We start from the raw sequence: 22,004 nt of genomic DNA on the forward strand, positions 1-22,004 counted from the left end.
TGAAAGCAATTCCAGCAATTAGGAATTAATTCGGCATTGTCAAGAGGCGATTTCACTGCGAGTTATATCAAGTTATCCAAACTTTTACAGAGTTCAAGTGGTGGAAATGGGCCGCTGGGGTGGAGGTAGGGCTGCAGGAAAGAAAAACAAGGAGTGTTCAGGAAAGGCAGAAGAGGGGAAGCCGTGGAGCAAGGGCTGGAGGGATGGCGAGCCCATGCTAGCGCCAGAGGTTTGCTTCTGTTGTTGCTGGAAGAGAGGGGAGGTTGCAGGGTGGAGAGCAGAAGATGCTTTTGTTTTTCAAATAGAAGAAAGTACTAAAAATACACTGAAAGTCCTAGCTAATTGATGAATTTTAATTAAAAAAGGAAATCAGTAGGCTTGTTGGCTGATCAGTACTTCATGTACAGTACCGGTAGGGGTAACCTTTCCCCAGTTAACGGCAAAACCCAGAGTTAGCCCAGGCAGGGCTGACCCTGGGATGATCTGTGGGGCGAGAGGCACAGGGAGTGTGTAGAGGATGGAGTGGGGGATAAAACTGGGCTTTCACGCACAGGCAGGCCAGCAGTAAAACCATCACAGGGAGAGGCAGATGGTCAGCCACCCACCCTGGTGGCTCATGGTGGTGCTGGTTGTGGGGTGCACCTCTGGTATGGGTCACCCCTGTGACGCCTGCTGGGCCCAGCCAGGGATCAGGCATTGGGGTTGTTCCTCATGAGCTCCACGTCGGCATCCACCATCTCCTTCACCAGCTCCTGCAAAGAGGGAGAGAGGCAGATGAGGGCTCCAGCACAGGGGATGAACAGCAGCAGTGCCCTGGAACATAATGAGCCCCTCTTGACCCCCTGCAGCAGGACAAGGAGGGGATGAGGGTTTGCTGGGCTCTTCCTATAGCAGCTCTGATCCCAGTGTGTGTGTTGGTATGCTGCTATGCACTGGGGGTGTCCATTGCTGCTGTTATGGCTGCTGTCTTCAAAGCAAGAACCTGGGCATGGTCACTTAAATGGGATTCCTCAGTGTGCCTGAGTCACCCCGCACAGAGGTCCCCCCCTCCCTTCCCTTCCCCATGGATTGCTTTTAGAAGACACCAACACCTGGCAGGTGCAAAGCATGCCAGAAAGGCCACTCACATCAAACGTGACTCTTGGCTTCCAGTTCAGCTTTTGTCTGGCTTTGGTACAGTCCCCTTGCAGAAAATCCTGCGGAAAAGAAGAAAGAGGCTCTGTGAGAAGCATACACCTTCTCCATCTCGATGGCTTCCCCATTGCCCGTGCTTTCCCTGTGAGCCGAGCACAGCCGGGATCACCACTGGACTCTTCTGAGAACAAAATATTTCTCTATAAGATGCCATTTTAGTTGAAGCTCATATGCCTATGAATCACCAGGAGGCAGCATCCTTTCACCAGCCTATTTCAGACCAAAAGAGTTATTCTCTGTTTTTGTGTGCGCTTGGGTTTTGAACTCCAGCCTTATGGCAGTATAATGGTGAACATTTTATAAGTTGTCATATGTCTTAGTCATGCCACTGAATGAGCTGTTTCAAATTCTTTTCCCCCCATTTGTTTAAATAATGTAAATCACAGAGCAAACATGGCAAGTAGTCTCTTTCAAATAAAAACGTGATCACAGACAGATGATGCTGAAAGTCTGTTATGAATATGGGTAACCATATGCAACAGTAGTAAACATCCAGCTTTTGAATGCCTACATCTTTTTCCTAGAGCATTTTTGAGCATCCATATGCAAAGAAAAGTCTAAACACCTCATAAATGAAATTATCTTCCATTACAGAAATGAAGACTTTGGTCATATTCACCTTACTGTTCAAGTATTTTAAAAGTGCTACCATATCAAAACAATCCCACAACCAGTCATCAAATATAACGAACAAAATGAATTAAAAAAAGAAGAAAACCTTCTTTGACTGTATTTCCAATTGAATGAAAAAAATGGCTGTTTAAGTTCCTTTAAACTTCGAATACTGTGTTTAAACAGTTAGCTTTTTTCCAACTGTATGTGTTGATTTAATAAAACATCATCTCTCCTCGCAAGCTTTGTTTCTGTGTATCAGTAAATACTAAAATTACATTTGTCTAGGTTTAAAGAAAGCCAAACAAACCCAACTTTTTCACTGAACAACAAGGCTGAGGCTGAATTCTGCTCTTGCGTTTGACTTTATGGTGGTAACAGAGCAGGCTTTCCAGAAAAATGCATGGACTTGCTTCTCCCTCTCCCTCTCTCTGGCCAGCGGTGGAGCCAACGAGTATTTTCTGGCTGTAGTTTTTTAACCATCTTGCTGCACACTACATTTTTCAGATGCTATCTTTTGGGCATCTGTAGTTCAGGTCATGTTAACTTGCAAAATCACCTCATCCTGTGCAGTAAAATGTAGGAAATTCTTCATAATTGTGCTCCAGAAAGCTAGACAGCTCGCTTCCAGGAGCAGAGGATATCCACCAAAGGAAATACTGCACCGAAGAAAGGGATGTGGAACAAACACGTCTGCCGAGACTATTCCAGGCAGCATTTTTACTAGTTCAGTCTTCAGGCTAAAAACATTTTAGCCTGCCTTCAGAAAAGAGTAAACAGATGGATCAGAACAAAATGATATGAAAATAAAAAATGCTGTGATTTCCTTAAATGAGACTAAATTATTTCCTACTGCAGCCCTGTAATGGGTTTTTAGAAACTGCAGCAGATAGTTGAGGCCAAGTCATGCAAAACCGCATCAACTTGAGGGATCCCCCGGAGGGTCGTGTGAATATGGATTGCAAAATCTGGTTTGAAACGGGAAAGACGCCCACTAACTTTGATAAAACTTGGATCAGACCCTAATGTGCTCATGGAGGTATGCCTTTTATCTGGAGTTTGGTTTAATTTACATTATATACGAGTGTATGTGTCTGGAAACAAGGAAATCCTTCTTAAAATAATAATTCCAGTATAAAAACAAGTGCCTTTTATTCAGTCCTCATTCAAACCATTAGTTAGAAGTGTTTTAATACCACATAGTTTTAAGTCATAAAAGACACAGCATAAGACTTGGAATTTCATTTTTTCTAAATGCTGTTTAATAATTTTAGACCCACAATCTTTTATCGAAAACATCATTTGAAGCTGAGCCTTATCTAGGATACTGGGTTTCCATTAAAAAAAAAATGGATGGGGAAGAACAGAATGAATTGTCATCACTTGCTGTATGTAGCTGCATTCTGCTTTTGAACAGCTTGGGAGCAGTCTTTTAGCTTTCTTGGACAAATGCTTTTTGTTAAAAGTTTATCTAAAAAAATACTTTACCTAATTCCAGCCCTTCATTCAAAAACATAAACACTCAGCTGCTGAACAGGCCAAAATAAGGTTGGAGGGAGGTTGCAAATCAGTAAAAGTGAAGTTATTTGCAGTGCTGGATTATACAGAGAGATAACACAAACAACTAGTGTATTAAATCCATTTAAGTATATAATAAAGAAGTATTTTTCCTTTAAAAGTTCACATGCTTTAACAATGATGCAGCAAAGGTATTATGGCGTAATCTCTGACCAAAAAACCAAAAAAAAAAAGAAAAAAAAAAAGAAAAAAAAAAGAGAAAAAAGAAGATTTAATATATATGATAATACAAATTCCCCAGCTGACTCAGGTTAAAAGATTTTAAATGGCTCTCCTGAAGAAATCTGTGTACTTCTGAGAAACACTACTTTGTAGATAGATTTATTTGAAAATAGCATTATGGACACAATGTCCCTTCAGCACTTTTAAAAAGGTTCTGTTACAGAAGTTACTAGGTGCAGAGATCAAATGAAACCGTAATATTAACACCATATTACATCTGGATTCAAGGTTTGATTGTATTCTTATTAGTGAAAGTTTCTACACTGAATGGAAATCATGACTGGAACAAAGCTATTCCTGATTAAAGGATTGTATTGCAGTCACGTTTCCTGTATTTTTCTACAAGTAGCTCATAATATGAAAACAATAAGGTAATTACAATAAAATAAGAATATTTAAAAAAGCTTCTCTTGGAACAGAATGACTGCTTGTTTATATTATTTAAGTCTTTCACTGAAACGAGAGATGCATCTGTCAGGCTTCCAAAAGGAAAAAATCCACACAAAAAAACCCACAGCCCCCTCGCCAGAATCCTCTGGCATGCTGATCATTAAAGCATATTGATTTTTCAGTGTCAGGGCTTCACTCTCTGGAGGTACAACCAGATCGGAAAGCAAAGAGAGAAGAGGTGAGGTTCCACTGGAGAAAACCAGTATTTTTTTTAGTGGAGGAGAAGGTGGGTTGGGTTGGGAGGAGGGTTCTCAAAAAACAGCTGCTGCTGCTGAATGTAAACTGCTCAGTATCCCTGTTCTTGATGGAAAAGCACCTGATGAAATGACAGTGCTTCATGTTTTGTATTCTTGTGGGATAACTTTTTCTGCGGCATTGTGCTTTACATACTGACAGGAACACAAAGCCCTTTGGCTCTGTGAAAACCCCGAGGATTTAGGTACTGAGCAAGTCTGCAAACCTGAAAACACTGATAAAGGCTTTCTGTTGTTTTTACAGTACTCAGATCATGAACATAAAATTAAGTCTGCTTTTAGTTATCTGTTCTGGGAGGAACAAGCCCTTACTTTCCATGCAAATGTAGTTAATATAAGTGAATAGTAATGACGAGTTTTACCTGCAAGCTAAGAGTTGGAAACAACATCCAGGTAAACATTTAAATGGAAGGAAGATGGAAAAGACAGCAATTAAATTCCCTGCTGCCACTTAATACAAGAGTAAACGCTCCTATGGCTTTATATGCACCTCACTGTCATATGACTACCTCTCAGAGAAAAGAACAAGTTTATCCAATGAGTTTTTCTAGTTTACTTTTTCTGTAAATGAGGCTGCATAACTGTGTAGAAAATACCCCTTTATTACTAAATCTGATTTTATGGTTATTCGGATATATTGTCCAAATGCTCACATATACAGATAAACAGAAAAATTTGTTATACAATGTGTTCAAGCCTTTTTAAATTTAGTTTTAAAACCATGAGACAAAAATGTAAAATATTTTAATGTAAATATCACATTTCCCAAGCTCTTGCTCTGAGTATCGTCACAATTCCTATTTTCACTTGTGCAGTGATTGATCTGGTTTCACTGTGCAATGTATCACTGTCTCATTCAATTAACCTTAACTGAAAATGTAAAGCCTCAAGACAATGTGAGAAAAAGGAGATAGCATGGCCTGAAAGAAGGCCAAGGCTTCCTTTATTACTACATCTCAGCTGATTCCCTTTAAAATTTGCCTTCACTGAAGCCAGAGCCCAGCGCCAGCTTTTGCTCTCTCTTACAGCAGAATAAAACTGAGATCAAGTCCTCAGTAAAACACCTGTGATGGAATTGTGCCCAGCTCCACTCACTGCAGCAGAGACAAGGCTTTACCTCTAAAAATAAACAGATTTGATCTCAGCACACAACAGTTTTACTGAATCTGAAAAGCAGCCAGGGTTACGTTTGCAATCAGCACGCCTGCTTGGAAGAAGATTTGTTACATCAGAGCTCCCATAAGCAAAGCGCACAGACCCAGCTCGGTGGAGGCTCTGGCTTGCATGTTTAGTCTTGCGCTCTTTTGCTTGAGAAGTTTTGTCAGGAAGGATTTCAAGAATCTAGGGGCCAAAGTTTCCTGCAAACCCTGTTGTGTTTTATTATCCTCATTTCCTTCTTAAAAACTGTTGCTTTTCAGCTTTAACTCATCCCATTAAAATAAAAACTAATAAACATAGCTACTTGATTAGGCAACATTAGCTTGCAGCTTGTGTTTTCACCATTATCACAGAGTAGTCTGGGTTGGATCTTTAAGGGTCAACTAGTCCAACACCCCTGCAATGAGCAGAGATATTCTCTACTATGTCAGTTTCTTCAGAGGCCTGTCCAAACTGCCTTCAAATGTTTCCAGGGATGGGGCAATCTACCACCTCTATGGGCAACCTGTTCCAGTGTTTCACCACCTACATTGTAAAAAAATTTTCTTTCTTATAGCTAGCCTAAATCTACCTTCTTTTAGTTTAAAACCATTACCCCTTGTCCTATTACAACAGGCCCAGCTAGAAAGTTGTATCTCAGTAATGTATATATCAAAGTTTATATTATGAAATAGTCTCCCCTTTTGCGGAGTTTTTGGGATGTTTTTCATAGCATTTTTTAATGAGGGTTAGTGTACTACATCTCAGCAGTAACATCAGCCCCACAGTACATATGGGTATCTGCTGCAGCTCATTGATCAGAGAATAGCCTTGTTGCAAATAGTCAGAAGACTGCATTCATTGTTCACTAGGCAGTTCTACCAACACCCTTATCCCCCACTTCCTAGCATTCTCCTGCATTTGCCACAAGGTCCTGTCTTAACCCAGATATAACATTGGAGAGCAGTTTGTGTGATTTCAGCTGTGCTGTTCTCTGGGCACTCTGTTAAGAAAAGTAGTAAGATCTCACTAAATCAGAGCTGCAGAAGCTGTAAATGTGCACCTTGCTGGTGCAAAATTTGGTGTACTGTTCAGCTAAGCTTGGATAGAACCCCAGAAGGAGTCACAGTAATAAGCACTGTGTCCTGTGGTGTGCTGCTCTGTAAGTACTTATAGAGATCCACAAGGCAGAGAGCACTGGCTTGATTTCTTTGTGAAGAGTAGTGTTTGCTGTAATATCTATAGTAACAGGGAAAGAAACTAATTAAAAAGCAAAAGGCTCCTATCTCCATAATAAATATAAGGAGACTGAGATAAAACATGTCAATGAGCAAAACCCAAGCCTAATGAGGCACACAGTAAACATCTTCAGGAATTTAAGACAAGCCAGTGTCGTCCCTCAGTTTTCATTTTTTCTTCCCAGTGTTCTTAGAAAAGCAAAGTTGCGGAGCACTTACGGTACCAAGGGAATAGAAGAATGCCAGTGAATTTGGTTCCTGATCTAAATTTGTTTTAATGCAGCATGAACAGACTGCTTTCCACTCTTGGGTCAGCAGTCTTTTGCAGAAAGACAGTATTGTTTGCAAAGAACCACAGGAAAAGGCAAAAGGCAAAAGTAACCAATAGGCTGAAGCTCACGTATAACTAAATGCCATTTAAAATAGGAGGCATAATGTTTTTTTCCCCTAGTGTGTTTTCCTATGCAAATCCCCTCCCTATTCAGAAAGCTCTGTTTTCACTAAAACCATGTCGAGGGGGAAGGAAAGGGGAAAGAATGACTTGAGGAAAGGGCTGGTTCTGCATGGCGCTGAGCCCCTGCACATCTGATAGACCTTGGCAGGCTGTGAGTGCTGGGCATCTTTAGGGTAAGGCTTTATCTCAGGACTCCACTGCACTGCAGCCATAAGGTGTCAACACACGCCACATGGTCAATAAAACGTGGGCAAAGCCTTCACTTTTCTTCCAGGAACCAGGGGCGCTAGAACAACAGCTTTATCTTATCCGTTTGATAATCTTTAATTTGACTAGCTTCCAAAGGGTTAAAGCAAATGAACTCAGAGCAGCAATAAACATTAGCGTGATAATAATGGTAGTAAAGCTCCTCTCCCTCCTCGTCGTCTTCCCCTGCGTCTTTTTCACTTTAGTGCTGCCTATCAGCTCAAACCGAGGCTGAAGCCAGACCTCTCTTTTCAATGACAGGGGGTGATAAGAGACATGAAGAAAACAGCACGCTGTCTGGTCTGCTCAGGAAGTCGGGGACGGGTGGTATTGTCCATCAGCGGGGCCACGCGGCGGCCGGAGGCCGTGAACAATGCTCCACTCCGGGGAAATGGGGTCGCTCAGCTCCAGCCCTGGCAGCCCCACCGACAGCGCAGATAAAACGGCAAAGCAGGGTGAGCTGGCCCCGGGTGCCTTGAATCCTAATCGCTGTGGCAGAGGCGGTGCCTCGGTTAATTGAGGAGTGCCCGCTGCCCGCACGTCCCTGGGACGACAGCATGTGCAGACCTCAGCCATGGTGCAAGTGTTAGTGGAGCTGCAGGCGCAAGAGCCCCTTGCAGGGCTGCGCATTACTCAGATCTGTCCATTTGCCAAGTGAAGCCTGAGAAAACGTCTTGGCCAGTGCTGTCCCTCGAGCCAGATGAAATTCCTCCCGAATTACAGCCCGATATCCCTGAAGCCAGTGCTGAATTTCACGTGCTTTGGATCTGGAGCTGAGCTCGCTCATCAGGAGCCATCCCACACAGGGATCTGTGTAGCTCTGTGCCAAGGCATCCTGCTGGAAGTTGGGCCACGGGTACTTTTCAGGATCCCATGCATGAGGCAGGCTGACTGGTGTTACCCCTGCAGCAGGGAAAGCCCCGCTGCTGCAAATGGCAAAATTCCCGCAGCTGGCTGAGGTGAGGTGGGTGCTTCCCTCCCTCTTAGATTGCCAGAAGGCTTAATTCTGTGCTCCTGGGAAGACCTGGAAAGTGTTCTCTAGATTGTTACAAGTGTAATTGTAACCTTAGTTCATGGCTCTCCAAAATTTCAAGCAGGCTGCTGAACGGCAAAATTGTTTCTAGAAAAAGCAGGGAACTTCTAGGGGAGAGGAAGAGATCACTCCATTCGCCATGTACAGGCCGTAATTATGACACAGTGCTGGTATTAGCACTAGACACATAAACACTTTCTTTCTGATATGGCATAGCCAGTCATCCAAACGTACGCATCACAGCTAAAAATCTTTACCATGTTTGTTAAAATGCAAACTCATACTTAAATGCTATTATGAACCAAACTAAGCTTTTTGCAACTCCTCTAACAAAATAGAATTGCTCCTTGCAAGTGCTGGTTAAAGGTGGTACCACTCCCAATGGCTGTCACTGCCCTGTAGCCTGGCTGCTGTTAGGAAATGATGAGTGGATGTTTGCATGCTTCAACCTAACCTGTGCATAAAGAGGTGTCTGAATAACCTGGATTTTGCATGACATGGGTTAGAAGCATTTGAGCACTTCCTCTTTAAAGCAGGAGTTCTGGAAAGGTTGTATGTGAGCACGTTTCTACAGGCTCCCTGGCCAGGTGGTAGAGAGAACACCCATGTGTCACCTTAACATCACTAAAAATCAAGTTCCTGCAAGGGATGAACCTTTTTCATATAGGTGGAGATCAGCTGCAGTATAGGGAAAGAACAGGTTCTTTCTCTTTTCACTGGTACCTCCAAGTCCTGCTTTTGTTCACTATTAAATGTGTTTGTTTCTTGCTTCACTGTGGCAAGTATTTTGGGGAGGAGAGTATGACAATCATGTCTTCATTGTGCATGGTTTTATTGCCACACACAGTGTGTATTAGTCAGGCAAGGACATGGTACCTTTTAAAATTATTAAATGTAATTATCACAATTTTTTGATCCACTCTCTTTTTCTCATCACTCCCTACTCTTCACATTTCCTACAGAGATCAGAAAACCACTCTGTGAAGCTGTTTGATTTCAGTGGGTCTTACCGTGCAGTAATGGCTGCATTTCTTGCAGGAAATGGAATATGGCCCCTAGGGTTAGCTGTCTTCACTGACTGACATGTCAAGGTGAATAGGAAAACTGATAACACCAGAAATCCATGCTGCAAGGCTACTTAGTTTCTTATCTTCTTCCACTGAAAAATGTTTAATTTATAACAATTTATATTGGAAATGTTAATAGGTTTAGTCAACATTGCTGGTCAAATACCAAATGCTAAGCAACAAAGCAATAAAGATTAGGACAGTGATCTTGTATTCTAGTTATAGATGTTTATCTACCCTTAGAGCACTAAACAGCAATTTAATGAAAGCAGGTCTGTGACTAGTGGGATACTACTAATGCCATAGGATAAATTCTTTATCTGCTACAGGATAGATTGTTTTGGTGATTTTACTAGCCCTGTGGATATTCACATCTCTGGAAAAATCAAGGCATTATGTTAACCTCAAAATTATATTAAAAGTTTTTTTGAATGGTGTGCTGTTATATTTGCCCTAATAAAAATATTAATTTACTCAAAATGTCATTTTTCATCTCAAGAAGATGATGTTGGAAAATTCTAACTCACCTATAGCAGCAATTTCTGTCTTTTTCCTGCATTCAGTGCTCATCTCACTACTCTGAAGGCTAGGCTGTGACTCATGTTGAGTGGAACCGACAACACTCCTTCCTTACCTGTATATTGATATATGAACCTCTTTCCCCCTGAAGCTTGTGGTAAGACTGAGGGAGGAAAGGACTGCCTTTCACTACTGGCTGCTTTTTAAAGCAGCTTCCCTCTACATGGTCTTAAACCTGGCCTAATTTATAGGACACATCACCTTCTGTCTCTGCCCCTGCCCCGCCCTGCATTCCAATTTCTGGCTAAAACCCACATCTAATTTGAAAACCCTTTTCAAGACAGAATATGTGGACAGAATTTAAGCTGTGAAAGACTTAAAGGGAGCTCATGAGCTGAGCTTTTGTTGCCCAAGGAAAAAAAAAATAATTTCTAACACAGTATATGGAGGAGACTCAGGAGGGAATACCACGGCGCTCCTGTTTGCAAAAGGGAAGCTATCTTTGCCTGGACACCTGTAGTTACAAAGCAAACAATGGTCCACAAAAGGGTTAAATTAAAACAAGGTAGGATAATTTCTGATTCTGAGTACGTCCCAAATGTATTCTCCAGCGCACTTGATAGAGAAGGAAGTCCAAGCAGTGGCCTTTCACATGACATCATAAAAGCCTAATTTATCACCAGCCACCAAACATCTAGAAAATCATAACATCCTTTCAGGAAAACCATGTGCAAAATAATCAGATTTACTTTGATGAAAGCTTTAGTGCTTGAGTCCAAGTAGGACACTACAAAGAATAACCCTTTGCAGGTACTGGCATATAACAAAGCAGGTCACATTTAATGCTTCAAACTCATGCTTTATCCATGAAAAGGCTTATGCATTTCCTGCCTATAAACAAATATATTTCTATTCTGCATGCGTGTTCAACCAAGACTGCTAAGATAAAACACTGGCCACTGATGAGTCTAGGCAAGGTAGCCAGCTAAATATTTCCTTTACACACGAAAAGTATACTATTGCTGCAAACACAAGCACTGTGCTCCACACTCCCTTGTCTCACAATCCCTTGCAAGTGCAGTAAGGATGTGGGCTGAGTACTGCCACAGCATCTCGCAGCTTTTGAAAGGATAAAGCTCTTCCAGTACATTCAGCATCATGACTATGCTGAACTGAGGGGTGCATTCCACCTGAAAACCTCCAAAACCACTTTGAAAAATACACTCCCTTGTGTCTATCCAAGGCTCTTCTGCATCATCATTTTTTTTGGTGGCTGGTATAACCTGACTGTCTTTATGGAAAAATACTGCTCAGCAAGCAGTTTATCTCCGTAAAATCAATTGGTTTCACATTTGTAAATGAAATCAAACAAGTCTGCTTTTTCTGTTGATTAGGTAGACAAAACAGACCATAAAGCAATTAATGAATGGCTACAAATATCTACATGGCATTAGAGGGGTTTTTTTTTGTGTCTGTTACGTAAGTTGGCTGGTGTGTATTTAAATGCGCAGATTCCAATAGCCATTCAGATCACTGAGTCCAATTCTTAATAATCTGACCCTTAGGCTCCTGCTGGTCAATGGCCACAGGTTCTTCTGGTTTGACTAGAAAAATAACCGGATTTTCCACACCATTCTTGGTAGTTTGTTGTTGCATGTTCTCTGATCTTGGTTAATAAAAATAACTTCCTATTACATTTCCTGGACAGGAAAGCCTGGGGGAAAAAAAAAAAAAAATCATAGTTTTTCCTATTCTATCTTTCACTTTCACTCAGAGCAGACATCCAGCCCACCACAGAATCTTCCAAGAAATCAAGAAAATAAATACAACTATTTTGTTTTGAAGATCAGTATTTTGTTCTCTTCCATCCTTCCCTTTCCTGGGTATTTAATTTCTCTCACTTTCCTTTTTATTTGAATCTTTCTCATGTTTTGTCTAACTTATTTTCCTCTAAAATCCCATTTATCCCTTTTTGTTGTAAGACATTTTTCTTCCCTAATATGATGGCTCTTCCAGTCGTTCACTCAAGCTTCTCCCATTTCTCTTTTGAGCATCATTCTCCTGTTTCTCATAAATATCTTCTTAAACCTTGCCTTATTTCCCCATCTTTCCTTCACCTTCAGATGTCACCTCACACTGAGATTTTGTTCTTTTTTTCTCATTTCTGCTATGGTGATCTTTTCACTTGAATATTTTTCCATTTTTTTTCTCCCAGGTATTCTCTACATATTCTCAAAGATTTGTTCCTTCTTCTTTTCTGGTGATAGTCCATCACATACTAGTGCCAGCTTCTCTTCACTCAGGTTCTGAATTTGGTGTAGAATATTGCAGGGTTTGAGAGACGATTTATATTACCACTAACCCAGAAGAGGTTTGCTGATAGGGCTGAAACTATGTTCAAATAAGTTTTAAAAAAGAAAAAAGATCTCCTAAAGCACTGTAAGTGCCAGTTTTAGTAGGGGAAAAAAGCAGATTCATTTACTGCTGTTACTGTTCACAGTAGCTGCCTATAAAATTCCACACATTTGGCACTGCGTTTGTCATATATACTTAAAAAGCGTGCATAATATGCTCTGTTTCTTTCCAAAGCATCACCAAATGCAAATACCACTTCTTGAAATCTGTCCTCTCAATGACCTTCTTCGCTTAAACACTTTCAATTAAACAAGAAAGGAATTTTTGATCTGTTACCAGAAAATTTTTCATTATTTCACCCTGCAGCAGTCAAATATGAAAGAACATTATAGAAGGAAAACAGTTAGCATTTTCTAATGGTCTTGCCCTACTTACCAATCTCCTTTAGTTCCACAATTAAAAAGCAAGCAAACTACTCAGACATACATAGCAGCAGGCATGAGCTCAGAATACTCCAATGCTTTCACCTGTGTAACATTTAAAATGCGAGATGCCTCATCCATCACTTGAATTCTTTACAAAGGAAAGTGTCTCTTGAGACTATTTACACAGCAATCATCTATCGCCAAATTTTGGTATGGAAGACAGAGCTGTTCCTCAGACAAGTAATCCTATTTTTCATTTGTATTATGGCAGGGTAGAGATGCCAGGTAAGGGTCTCATCACACATTGCACAAACACAGAAATGGCAGCCCTTTCTCTGAAAATCTATCAAAGTCAAATATCAACTCCTGGAATATTCTGTTAGAATTCATCTACAGCTTGCATCTCTTTTCCACTGCAGGTCACCAACAAGCATTAAAGCTTGGTTTACTTTGTTTGATGTATTCCAGCATATCAGGCAATAAGTAAGAACACATAAAGCCATGAATGACAGAATCATTGTGTATCTACTGAGAATCTAAAAAGCAGCTGAAGAAGCCTAGATAAACATCTTGGCAGCTTCATTTCACTTGTAACCTGAGCAAGACTTCAACTAGATGTAATACCATTTAGACAAAACAGAACTGCTTTACAGCAGCACTGCAATGACTATGAAGGACCACCAGAGGAGAAAGTTATAGATTTTATATCATTAAGCAATAGCAATAAAATCACAATGGCAAGAATGCAATGTCATCCCCATTTTACAAAGCAAAGTGAGGCAGGATGATTTAGGGACTTGACCAACAGCAGGAATCAAGAGGGAGAAGCAAGAAGAGAACCTAGGCTGTATCCCACCATTTCCTTCTGATATACAGCTTACTACACAGATAAAACAGCCAAAGCCTTCACATCAATAATCTAGCATAATTTGCCCTGAGTAGGTCCTTGATGTTGATTTGTAGTGAGCAGCCCACCAGCAGCAAACTGGTCCAAGGATGAATGGACATATAGCACCTTAATGCAGCAAGTGACTTATTTAACTACATATTGCTTGTTTTTCTGAAGTTTCACTTCTATTTCTACCCCTGGATTTTCTTTTATAGCTTCTTTCACATGAAAGTCAAATATTCACCCTAGTAATCCTAAAAAACTATCATTGTTTGCTCAACTTTTCCCCTCCAGCCCCCTATTATTGACTTGGGAGTAACAGTACTCATGAGTATATAGTTTTGTCTTCTGTGCTCTAAAGAGTTAATTTTCATCTCTTCAAAGATTTTCTCTACATATAAAAAATCAGAGCAAAAATCTAACATATCAAAGAGTTGTAATTCGTTGTAATCACAGGATCCCAGCACTTTCTGCTTTAAGAAAACAAGCTAACAAAAAAGGATAATATAATATTAATTACAGGACTACAAAGGTTGGCAATACAGAACAAACAGAAATTTATTTCACTTTACTGTTGTTTAGGCAGGGATTCACTCTCTCATTTCCAAGGAAGGAACCTGCTTGTTCCTGCAAGGAAGTCTTCCTGCAGAACCACTGGTGCTGCAGCCTACAGAAAGCAGAATGCTTTCCTTTCCCCCGATTTCATTTTCACTCCGAAAGACATCAGACTTCATCAAAACTTTTTAGGAGTGCATCATCCCATGAATTATTTTTTAAATTAAATATAAAAGCATTAAAACTTATCACAACAGCTGCTCAACACTTTATAAACTTTGGCGAATGTATCCACAAATTCATAATTAAATCTCCATTTACTATTAGAAAAAATATCAGAAAAGACTTCACATTCTGATAATGTACTATTACCTGTTCAACAGTGCTACTCACAATATCTCACTGCACTAGCACACAACTGAAGCATGAAACAACCAAAAGCTATTGTAACCAGAAAAACCCAAACCAAAATGATACTACAGCTTCTAAATGAGCTTCAAATACACTAGCACGTGGTATATGGCATAACTGGTAATTTCTGTGGTCTTGAGGTTTGATTTGAAAATGTAAAGACTAATTAGATTAAACTAGATGGACTGTCTGGCAGCTTATACTAATAAAGACCCAAATAAACTAATTGTACCTTTTTTAAAGTAACCTGGTATATATTATAACAGCATTACTGCAGTGAAGTCCCATGAACTTACTATTTCATTCAGGCAGTAAACTGAGAGAGCTCTGACTTTCCATAGCATCTTTTGGCATTGTTTGTATTTAAATAATAACAGTCAGGTTCATTTTCATCAACATGAAAAAGAAGTTCAGATCTAATCAAGAAACAGCACTGTCTCCTGACAGTGTCTGCTCTATGCTTCCTTGAGCACGTAGGCAGCACCTGGCACTTCCATGGCTTGATCATTACTATTGCTCTTCAAATTATGCCTGTCACACAGGTTAGGAAAACATGAGTAATTAAACATGAACAGCATCATAAAATAATAGTAAGAAAAAAATTAATAATCATCCAAAAGAGTGTTTGGGGCACCTCCCTAAACCACCTTGGATTTCTGCCCCTTCTGCTCAGGCAGTTTTCCTCTGTGCACTTTTTAATTATTTCCTTCATGAGTCCTTTAAGGCAAAGAAGTTTGTAGAGGTGGGAAAAAAACATGTACTAGAACTGATGAGAACAGTGATATGCAAAAAAAAGAAATGCCAATTAAGTCTTCTCTGAACTACTGCAGTCTGATTTTGAATTGCTTACGGCAAAGACTTACGCCTCATGATGACACTGCTAGTTCAAGATGTGTGGATTTTAAATACAAGATTTCAGAAGCTGCTTGTTCTTGTTTGAGCCATGAACTACAGCTGGTCGCTGGGTGCAGTATCTCTCTTCTGGTCCATCAGCTCATCATGCCAAGTTCAGTATTTGAACCATATGCAGGTGAATGCAGAATTCCACAGTTCTGCAGCCCCAGCAGTACCTGTAGATGTGTGCTTTCTTTTGCTCAAATAGTCAACAACCAAACTCATTTGAAGCTCAGTTCTCTTACAAAACCAGCATAAAAACCCACAGAAATAAAGACTGAGACTTTGGACCATGTTATTAACAATCCTAAGCAGACTGTTGCAGCCTATTTTTGTGCACATGGTTACTGGAATTGAGCACACAGTTCTGGTAATTGCATACAAAAATGACCAGCTACATGAGTAACGGGATATTGCCTTCTGCAATTATTATTGTGTAGGAAATGTGTGATCCTTCATGTTAGTAGACATGCAAATATTGGGTAAAAATAGCATTGTTTCCAGCTGCTTTACATCCAGAATAGTTATTCAAGTACATAACCAAAAGGTGCAAGCAACTCAATTCACTCCTACTTGGTCCATGTTTTGCATGAGTATGAATTAGACAAAGCACGGTGTAGGGGAGACTCGTGCCTGTCTACAAAAAAAGAAAAATCAGTGCAGCAACATGCATAATGTTTAACACATTCAAATCCACACGTTAAAAGCACATTTAGAGATGGTTTTTGTTCTCATTGAGTAATTTTTGCTGAAGTGTGTGCCCTAAGTCACGTATTTTCATACAAACTTCAGCACCTCTCTGAAATAAAGCATTTCTTCCCACCAGTCTAAGTGCTTCATTTTCCATATTCAAGATCAAAATTGTTTCATTTACCACATCAGAGGTGCTAACTCATGTACTGAAAGTGCACCAGCAATTCAAGACACCTGCTCAAGATATCTAACAAAGTATTTTGGCAGGGAATTCCCATTTCTGGGGAGGAGGGACTTGTATGTTCTCATGTAAACTCCTACTGAAATCCACAGGACCCTGGCCAAGCAGTCACTGAGTGGGTTAAATACAGCTGAACTTTGCAATGTTCATTATCACTATTGGTAGCATCCCACCAGGCTAAACGTACAAATTTGGCAGTTGGAAGAAATTAACTGTCTGCATCTGTCATTATACCTGCTCTTTATATGTCTCAGGGATTTAGGCCTCTGTCCACTAGCTTGGAGTAAAGACCACTAAACTTAAGTGCAAATTCTCTCTCGTTACTTCAGGGTTTAGTTTAAGCTCTTTTTTCTCAGTGTCAACAGATAAGATAGGATGCATACCCTGATTGGTTCGTTCTTGGACCAAGTGTCCTTGGACGTTCTTAGTATGTCCAATTTATAATTCTTTTTATCTTTCCTCTGTTGTTTTTCTACTACATTTTTTTCCTTTTTCACCATTAACTTCCCCCTTGTCTTCTTAAAGGCTTCACCCTTTGCCTTCCTGTTCCCCAGCTCAGTGCAATCCCTGTCTTCTGCTTTCCCAAGTCTTTCCTACCTTTCACACGTATCGATATATATACACTTCAATCTTTAATCACATCTCTGGAGAGGGTGTTTGGTTAAGTTGGCTCCCTCCACTAACCAGCTTTCCAGCAGAGTTTGCTTGCCAGGGCTGAGGCAAATTATACTCAGATTCATTAATTAAGATATAATAAACTCCACTTGCTCTTTACCAATGTGCCATATGTGGTGAAAAAAAAGGGTATATGAAACCAGGAGACCCTCTGGCTGGTTTATGGGCCCAAAATCTTTCTGGGAAGGTCACAAATATCCAGATATCTCCACACATTAAGTTTTGCACTTGGATTTCTAATTTAGCTGAAAGATGTGTAAAACCACATGCAGTCAGACAGCTCCTTGGCTATACATCTGAGGAAGCTCAAAGCATAAGTTATTACTTCCAAAGTCAATTGTAACTTATGCTCACTAAATTGGCTCCAGATCCACCCTTTTCAGACAGTAGTATTGGAATAATTTATTCTTTTGGTGAAAAGCACCCATTTTAACTAAACCACACCCCCAGCTGGGAGTCTCACCAGCAGAAGTGCCAAAGGCAGAGGGATTCAGAGGCGCACAGGGCTATTGGAGGCCAGCGGAACAGGGGTGAATAAAGCACAGTATGTAATAGTGTCTGTCAGCACGCTGAAACGTATAACCTCTCCCTAACATAGGGGGTCTGCAACAAAAATCCGAGAGGAAAATTTGTTCCTGCGGTTCAATCATCACGTTAGACAAAGAGGTTTCCTTGCTTTTAACATCCATGCAATTTATACCAGAAATCTTATGGATAGTGGTGAAACCATTGCAGCTTTCTGGGGACCTAATGTTTTGATCTAAGCTCTCAGTGTGTATCTTGTTTTCTCCCATCAAGAAAATGCTGTACATAAATATGGGACGAGGGGGACGAAAGCTGTAAGTTTAGACATCTAACCCAGATGCCAAGTTAAAAGCCTAGCCAATGAAGAGGTACAAAATCTACATAAACTAGGAGCTTTTCTTTCACTCATTACAGTGGCAACCTGAGTTAAATGGCTTACATGAATTCATCCCCTTCCAATGGCAGCAGTGATTTGAAGCAGTTTGCTTCACCAGAGAGTTAACTTCCCCATGAGAGTTTGCTTCACGAGCTACCTATGGAAACTCTGACTTACATATCTTGCAAAGACTTTTCTTTCCCCAGGTGAACTGCTGCATCACCAGATACCGAACAGGAACCTCCTCCTATAAGATCCTTAATAGTAGCAGCTGCTGAAGGAAAGAGAACTGCAGAGACACACTTGTTGCCAAACTGTGCATTTAGATGGAAGGAGGAGAAACAGATGGGGAAATCACTCTTCAGACAGTGTTTACTAGCACAATCAGCACCTGAGGCAGCACTTACTCAGGTGCTGAAATTACAGAGGTAAGTTTTATGATGAGAAATCTATCCCTCATGTGACAGCTATATTTTTCATCATGGATCATAAAAAGCAGATGATCCATCAGATAACTACTTGATTGTAATGTGCATCACAGTAAACCCGTCAACTTTCTGTTTAGTTTTACAACTCTGGTTACATCTGGAATGCTTTCAAGAAGGATGCTGTTGTTCACTTTGGGTACAAACTGACTGAGGGCACTTCTGGATTGCTACCTATGCAGTAGTAGGTAACAAGAATAATGAGAAATGATAGCAATATTACCTCCAATTTTGCTACTAGGAAGATCCCTATATTACCACCAATATAAATTTGTTCAATATTTTTCTTGGACTGGACCACAAAGAGGATTCTTAATTGTCTAACAACTTTGTCTTCCTTTTCAGTCAAACAAATTATTCCTTCCAGTCCTACATTTCCTTTTACATTTCAGATCTTTTCCACAACTACTAATTCAATAACAATAATGATAATAGTAAAACAAGTATTTGTAGTAACTAACATAGTTCCATATTTCTAGAATAACATCAGTAATTTCTTATCTTCACATAGTATTTGTTGTTAGGTCATTTCTAATTCTTGTCCTCTAAGAGGCAGACAAAAAGGTGAAACTACTATTTGAAGGTTGCAGAGCAAGCCTCAAGTAAAATTCCTGATTTATCTGAGAGTACAGAGTGGAAATGTGAGCTTTGCTGTAATTGGACACCCCAAAGAGACATGTTACCAAAAGCAATTTTAGAAAAGACTTAAAGATCTGCTCTTGAAGATTGTTATCTCAGCAGAGCACTAAAATTAGAAATAAGTTGTCCTTACTGATGTGCAGTCTGCCTCTTTGCTTGGCAAGGTTACAACCCCATTAAACAAACCAAACCAAACCAAGCCTCTGGTCTTGCACAGCTCTGCCAGGAGAGCTTGCAACTTCTCTGGACAATTGAGGTTGCTTTTAAATTGTGGGTTGATCCATCACATGTCGAAATCGACAACACTGAACCATAGCTCAATATTCAAATGAGTTCTGTAGGGAGGAACAGCATTTCTGTAACCAGCTAGGACATTGAGTCACTTCATTCTTGACCTTAACCAAACAGGTTAAAGCAATATATACTTCATATTGCCCTGCAAAGCTCAGCTGTGCTTGGTATTAGCAAAAACTTTCATTCTTTCCAAGTATGAGACTTCAGCCACTTTTGTTCTGACTGCATGATAAAATTCAGATGTTTTAAAAAGATCCTTCTCCTCTACAAGTGCCCACCCAAGCAGCACCAGCAGGGTTTCTGCTAAAACCTGACAATGAAATTTGCCTTTGGAGAAAGACTAAGCATGGAAAACTTTAGTGTAAACAACAGTTGTTTCAGAAAATTATGAGTGTACCAGCCTGAGGTAGAGAAGTTGTAAAGGAATGTATTTTGTCAGCTCAAATTCAACAGACCTTATCAAGCAGTTAAAAGTCCCTTATAGTCTCCTACTGTACAGTTCAGGCTTTCTCCACTGCACTGATGGTGGTCTGACCAGCCCTTCACCCCAGTCACACAAATGCAGTTTTCTTTTGCAATAGTAGAGATACAGCTAGCTCCTAAGGGGACTCTTTGAAGTGGAAGATATCTGTCCCCAAAGCCAACTGTGCCTATGTGTCTGCTAAATCACTAAACTACTTGAACTAGATGATCTTTAAGATCCCTTCCAAACCTAACTATTCTACGATTATATGATTCTATTGTGCTGAGTAGCTAGGAACTGATGGGACTGAGCCCGTCTTTTTCCTTGATACCTTACCAGACAGATATTGGGAAACAGCATGGCAGAAGAGAATCAAAGATTAAATGATGGAGAAAAGTGCCATGCTCTGGATCCATAAGGACAAAATGGGCAGAAATAGGGACTGCACTTGCCAAATAAATGGGATGTCTCTCTGTTGTGAGGTAGGTGTTCTCACTGAAGGTCCTAGAGATGTTTATGTGTCATGAAGATGATGAAAGGAGCTTTAACACCTGCCTGGTTGTAGGCAAACAATGCCTCATCAAGATCTAGATCATGCTACCTGTAATAAAGTACTTATGGGATGAAAAAAAATGTGCTGGGGTGTGTGTGGTGAAGTAGGACTCGAATTGCAGAATGGAAAAGAGACAGCAGGCAGTACATCTGTACATCTTCCCCCTTTTTTTTCTTTTTCATTTAAAATTACTGTATTTAAACTGAGGGGTGTAACTGGAAACTGGGAGTTTAAAAAAGCAACAAATACTTACCTGTATCCACAGAAGGTAAGCAAGACACATGCAAGTGTTGCTACTGTGTTTCCACGGTCTTCAGGTTATCTAACAAAACTATTATTTCATTTTGCAGATAAGGCATTGCTATTTCAAGTTAAATATTTCTATTTAAAAATTCATATTTCATTGTAAAAATAATCTCTGAAAAACAGGCCTATACTTACAAAATCAAGAAATACATTGGAATCGCATGTTTTTAGATGCTTCTGTTACTGCAAACATCAGATATCATAAAAAAAAGTAGCCACTCTTTTTTTTTTTAATATGGTTATCAATTTTTGTATTCCAGTAGTTTTCTAGAGTATGTCCTCACATATAGAAAGATAGAAGGTCCTGTGTTTTGTAAGCAGAAATTCCTTTTGCCAGAGAATCAAACTGGGATTTGATGGTTGTCCTACAACACTTTTAAGGAGTTAGCCTTTATTTATCTGCTTGTGTCTTTAATTGTTGATATGATAAAAGTTTGGATACTCTCTGAGGAAACACAAGAAAATGTAAAAGAAATCTGTATTTTATTTATTTTTTTAAATCATTATATTACCTGATAGTCCTTGCACCTGGGGAGGGTCCTACAACTTTCCTTCTAGTACAACATACAAAATCTCTTTCACGATAGTTAATTTCAATTGCAAGACATTCATGTCAGTATTGTGAGATTTCACACTAGGGTTTACTACTACACTTTCTCCTTGACGACCCTCTTCCCATCCTTGCAGCAATATCTCTCTGCCAAACCAGCCCAGTGTTCATATTTTAATTGAGGCTAATTGAATCCATCTGCTGCATGACTCAGGGGTTACTCTGAAGCGTAGAGAAAAGTCTATTCCTATGACAGATCTCAGAGATTTCAGCCCCGCTTTACGAGAATGCTGTTTTCTGTTAAAATTTTTTATAAAGGAAGTTTAGATTTTAGCACAGATGTTTGCACAGCAGTGAAGAGCTGAATGAGACACTTGACACATCTCTGCCAAGCAACCTAAAGTCAAAGGTAACAAATATAGGGCTACTACTCTCTTTGTCGTAGCTTGCGTGCTACTTACTCATGATGCTGAAAGGTCATTTTTACAACTTGCTATGCTTTTGCTATCACAGAGATTGTTGCTGTCCTTGAGTACAGAAATAGGAAATACTTATGCAAGAAAGCGCTTAAAATTGGCACTAATGTGGAATGTATTTCTACTTTTCTTTGCAACCAATAAGAAGGTAGTATTTAATAAGTAGGACCTGTGAGTGTGTTTGTGAACAATTCT

At 40.0% G+C, this 22,004-nt stretch overlaps 1 protein-coding gene across 1 annotated transcript in view; it reads right to left on the reverse strand.

Annotated features, from left to right (window-relative positions):
- Window positions 1–636: 636 nt before the first annotated feature.
- Window positions 637–22,004, reverse strand: part of GMDS (GDP-mannose 4,6-dehydratase) — a gene marked incomplete at its 5' end in the record, with an annotated part of 421,709 nt that continues 400,341 nt past the window's right edge. The window contains 2 exons of the mRNA XM_080610674.1: window positions 637–752; window positions 1,128–1,196. Coding sequence (XP_080466800.1) covers window positions 690–752; window positions 1,128–1,196 — 132 coding nt within the window. The 3' untranslated portion in view covers window positions 637–689. The remainder of the gene's footprint in view (window positions 753–1,127; window positions 1,197–22,004) is intronic.

Source organism: Psittacula echo (assembly GCF_963264785.1).
Source record: "Psittacula echo genome assembly, chromosome: 2".
In the NCBI taxonomy this organism is placed as follows: Eukaryota; Metazoa; Chordata; class Aves; order Psittaciformes; family Psittacidae; genus Psittacula; species Psittacula echo.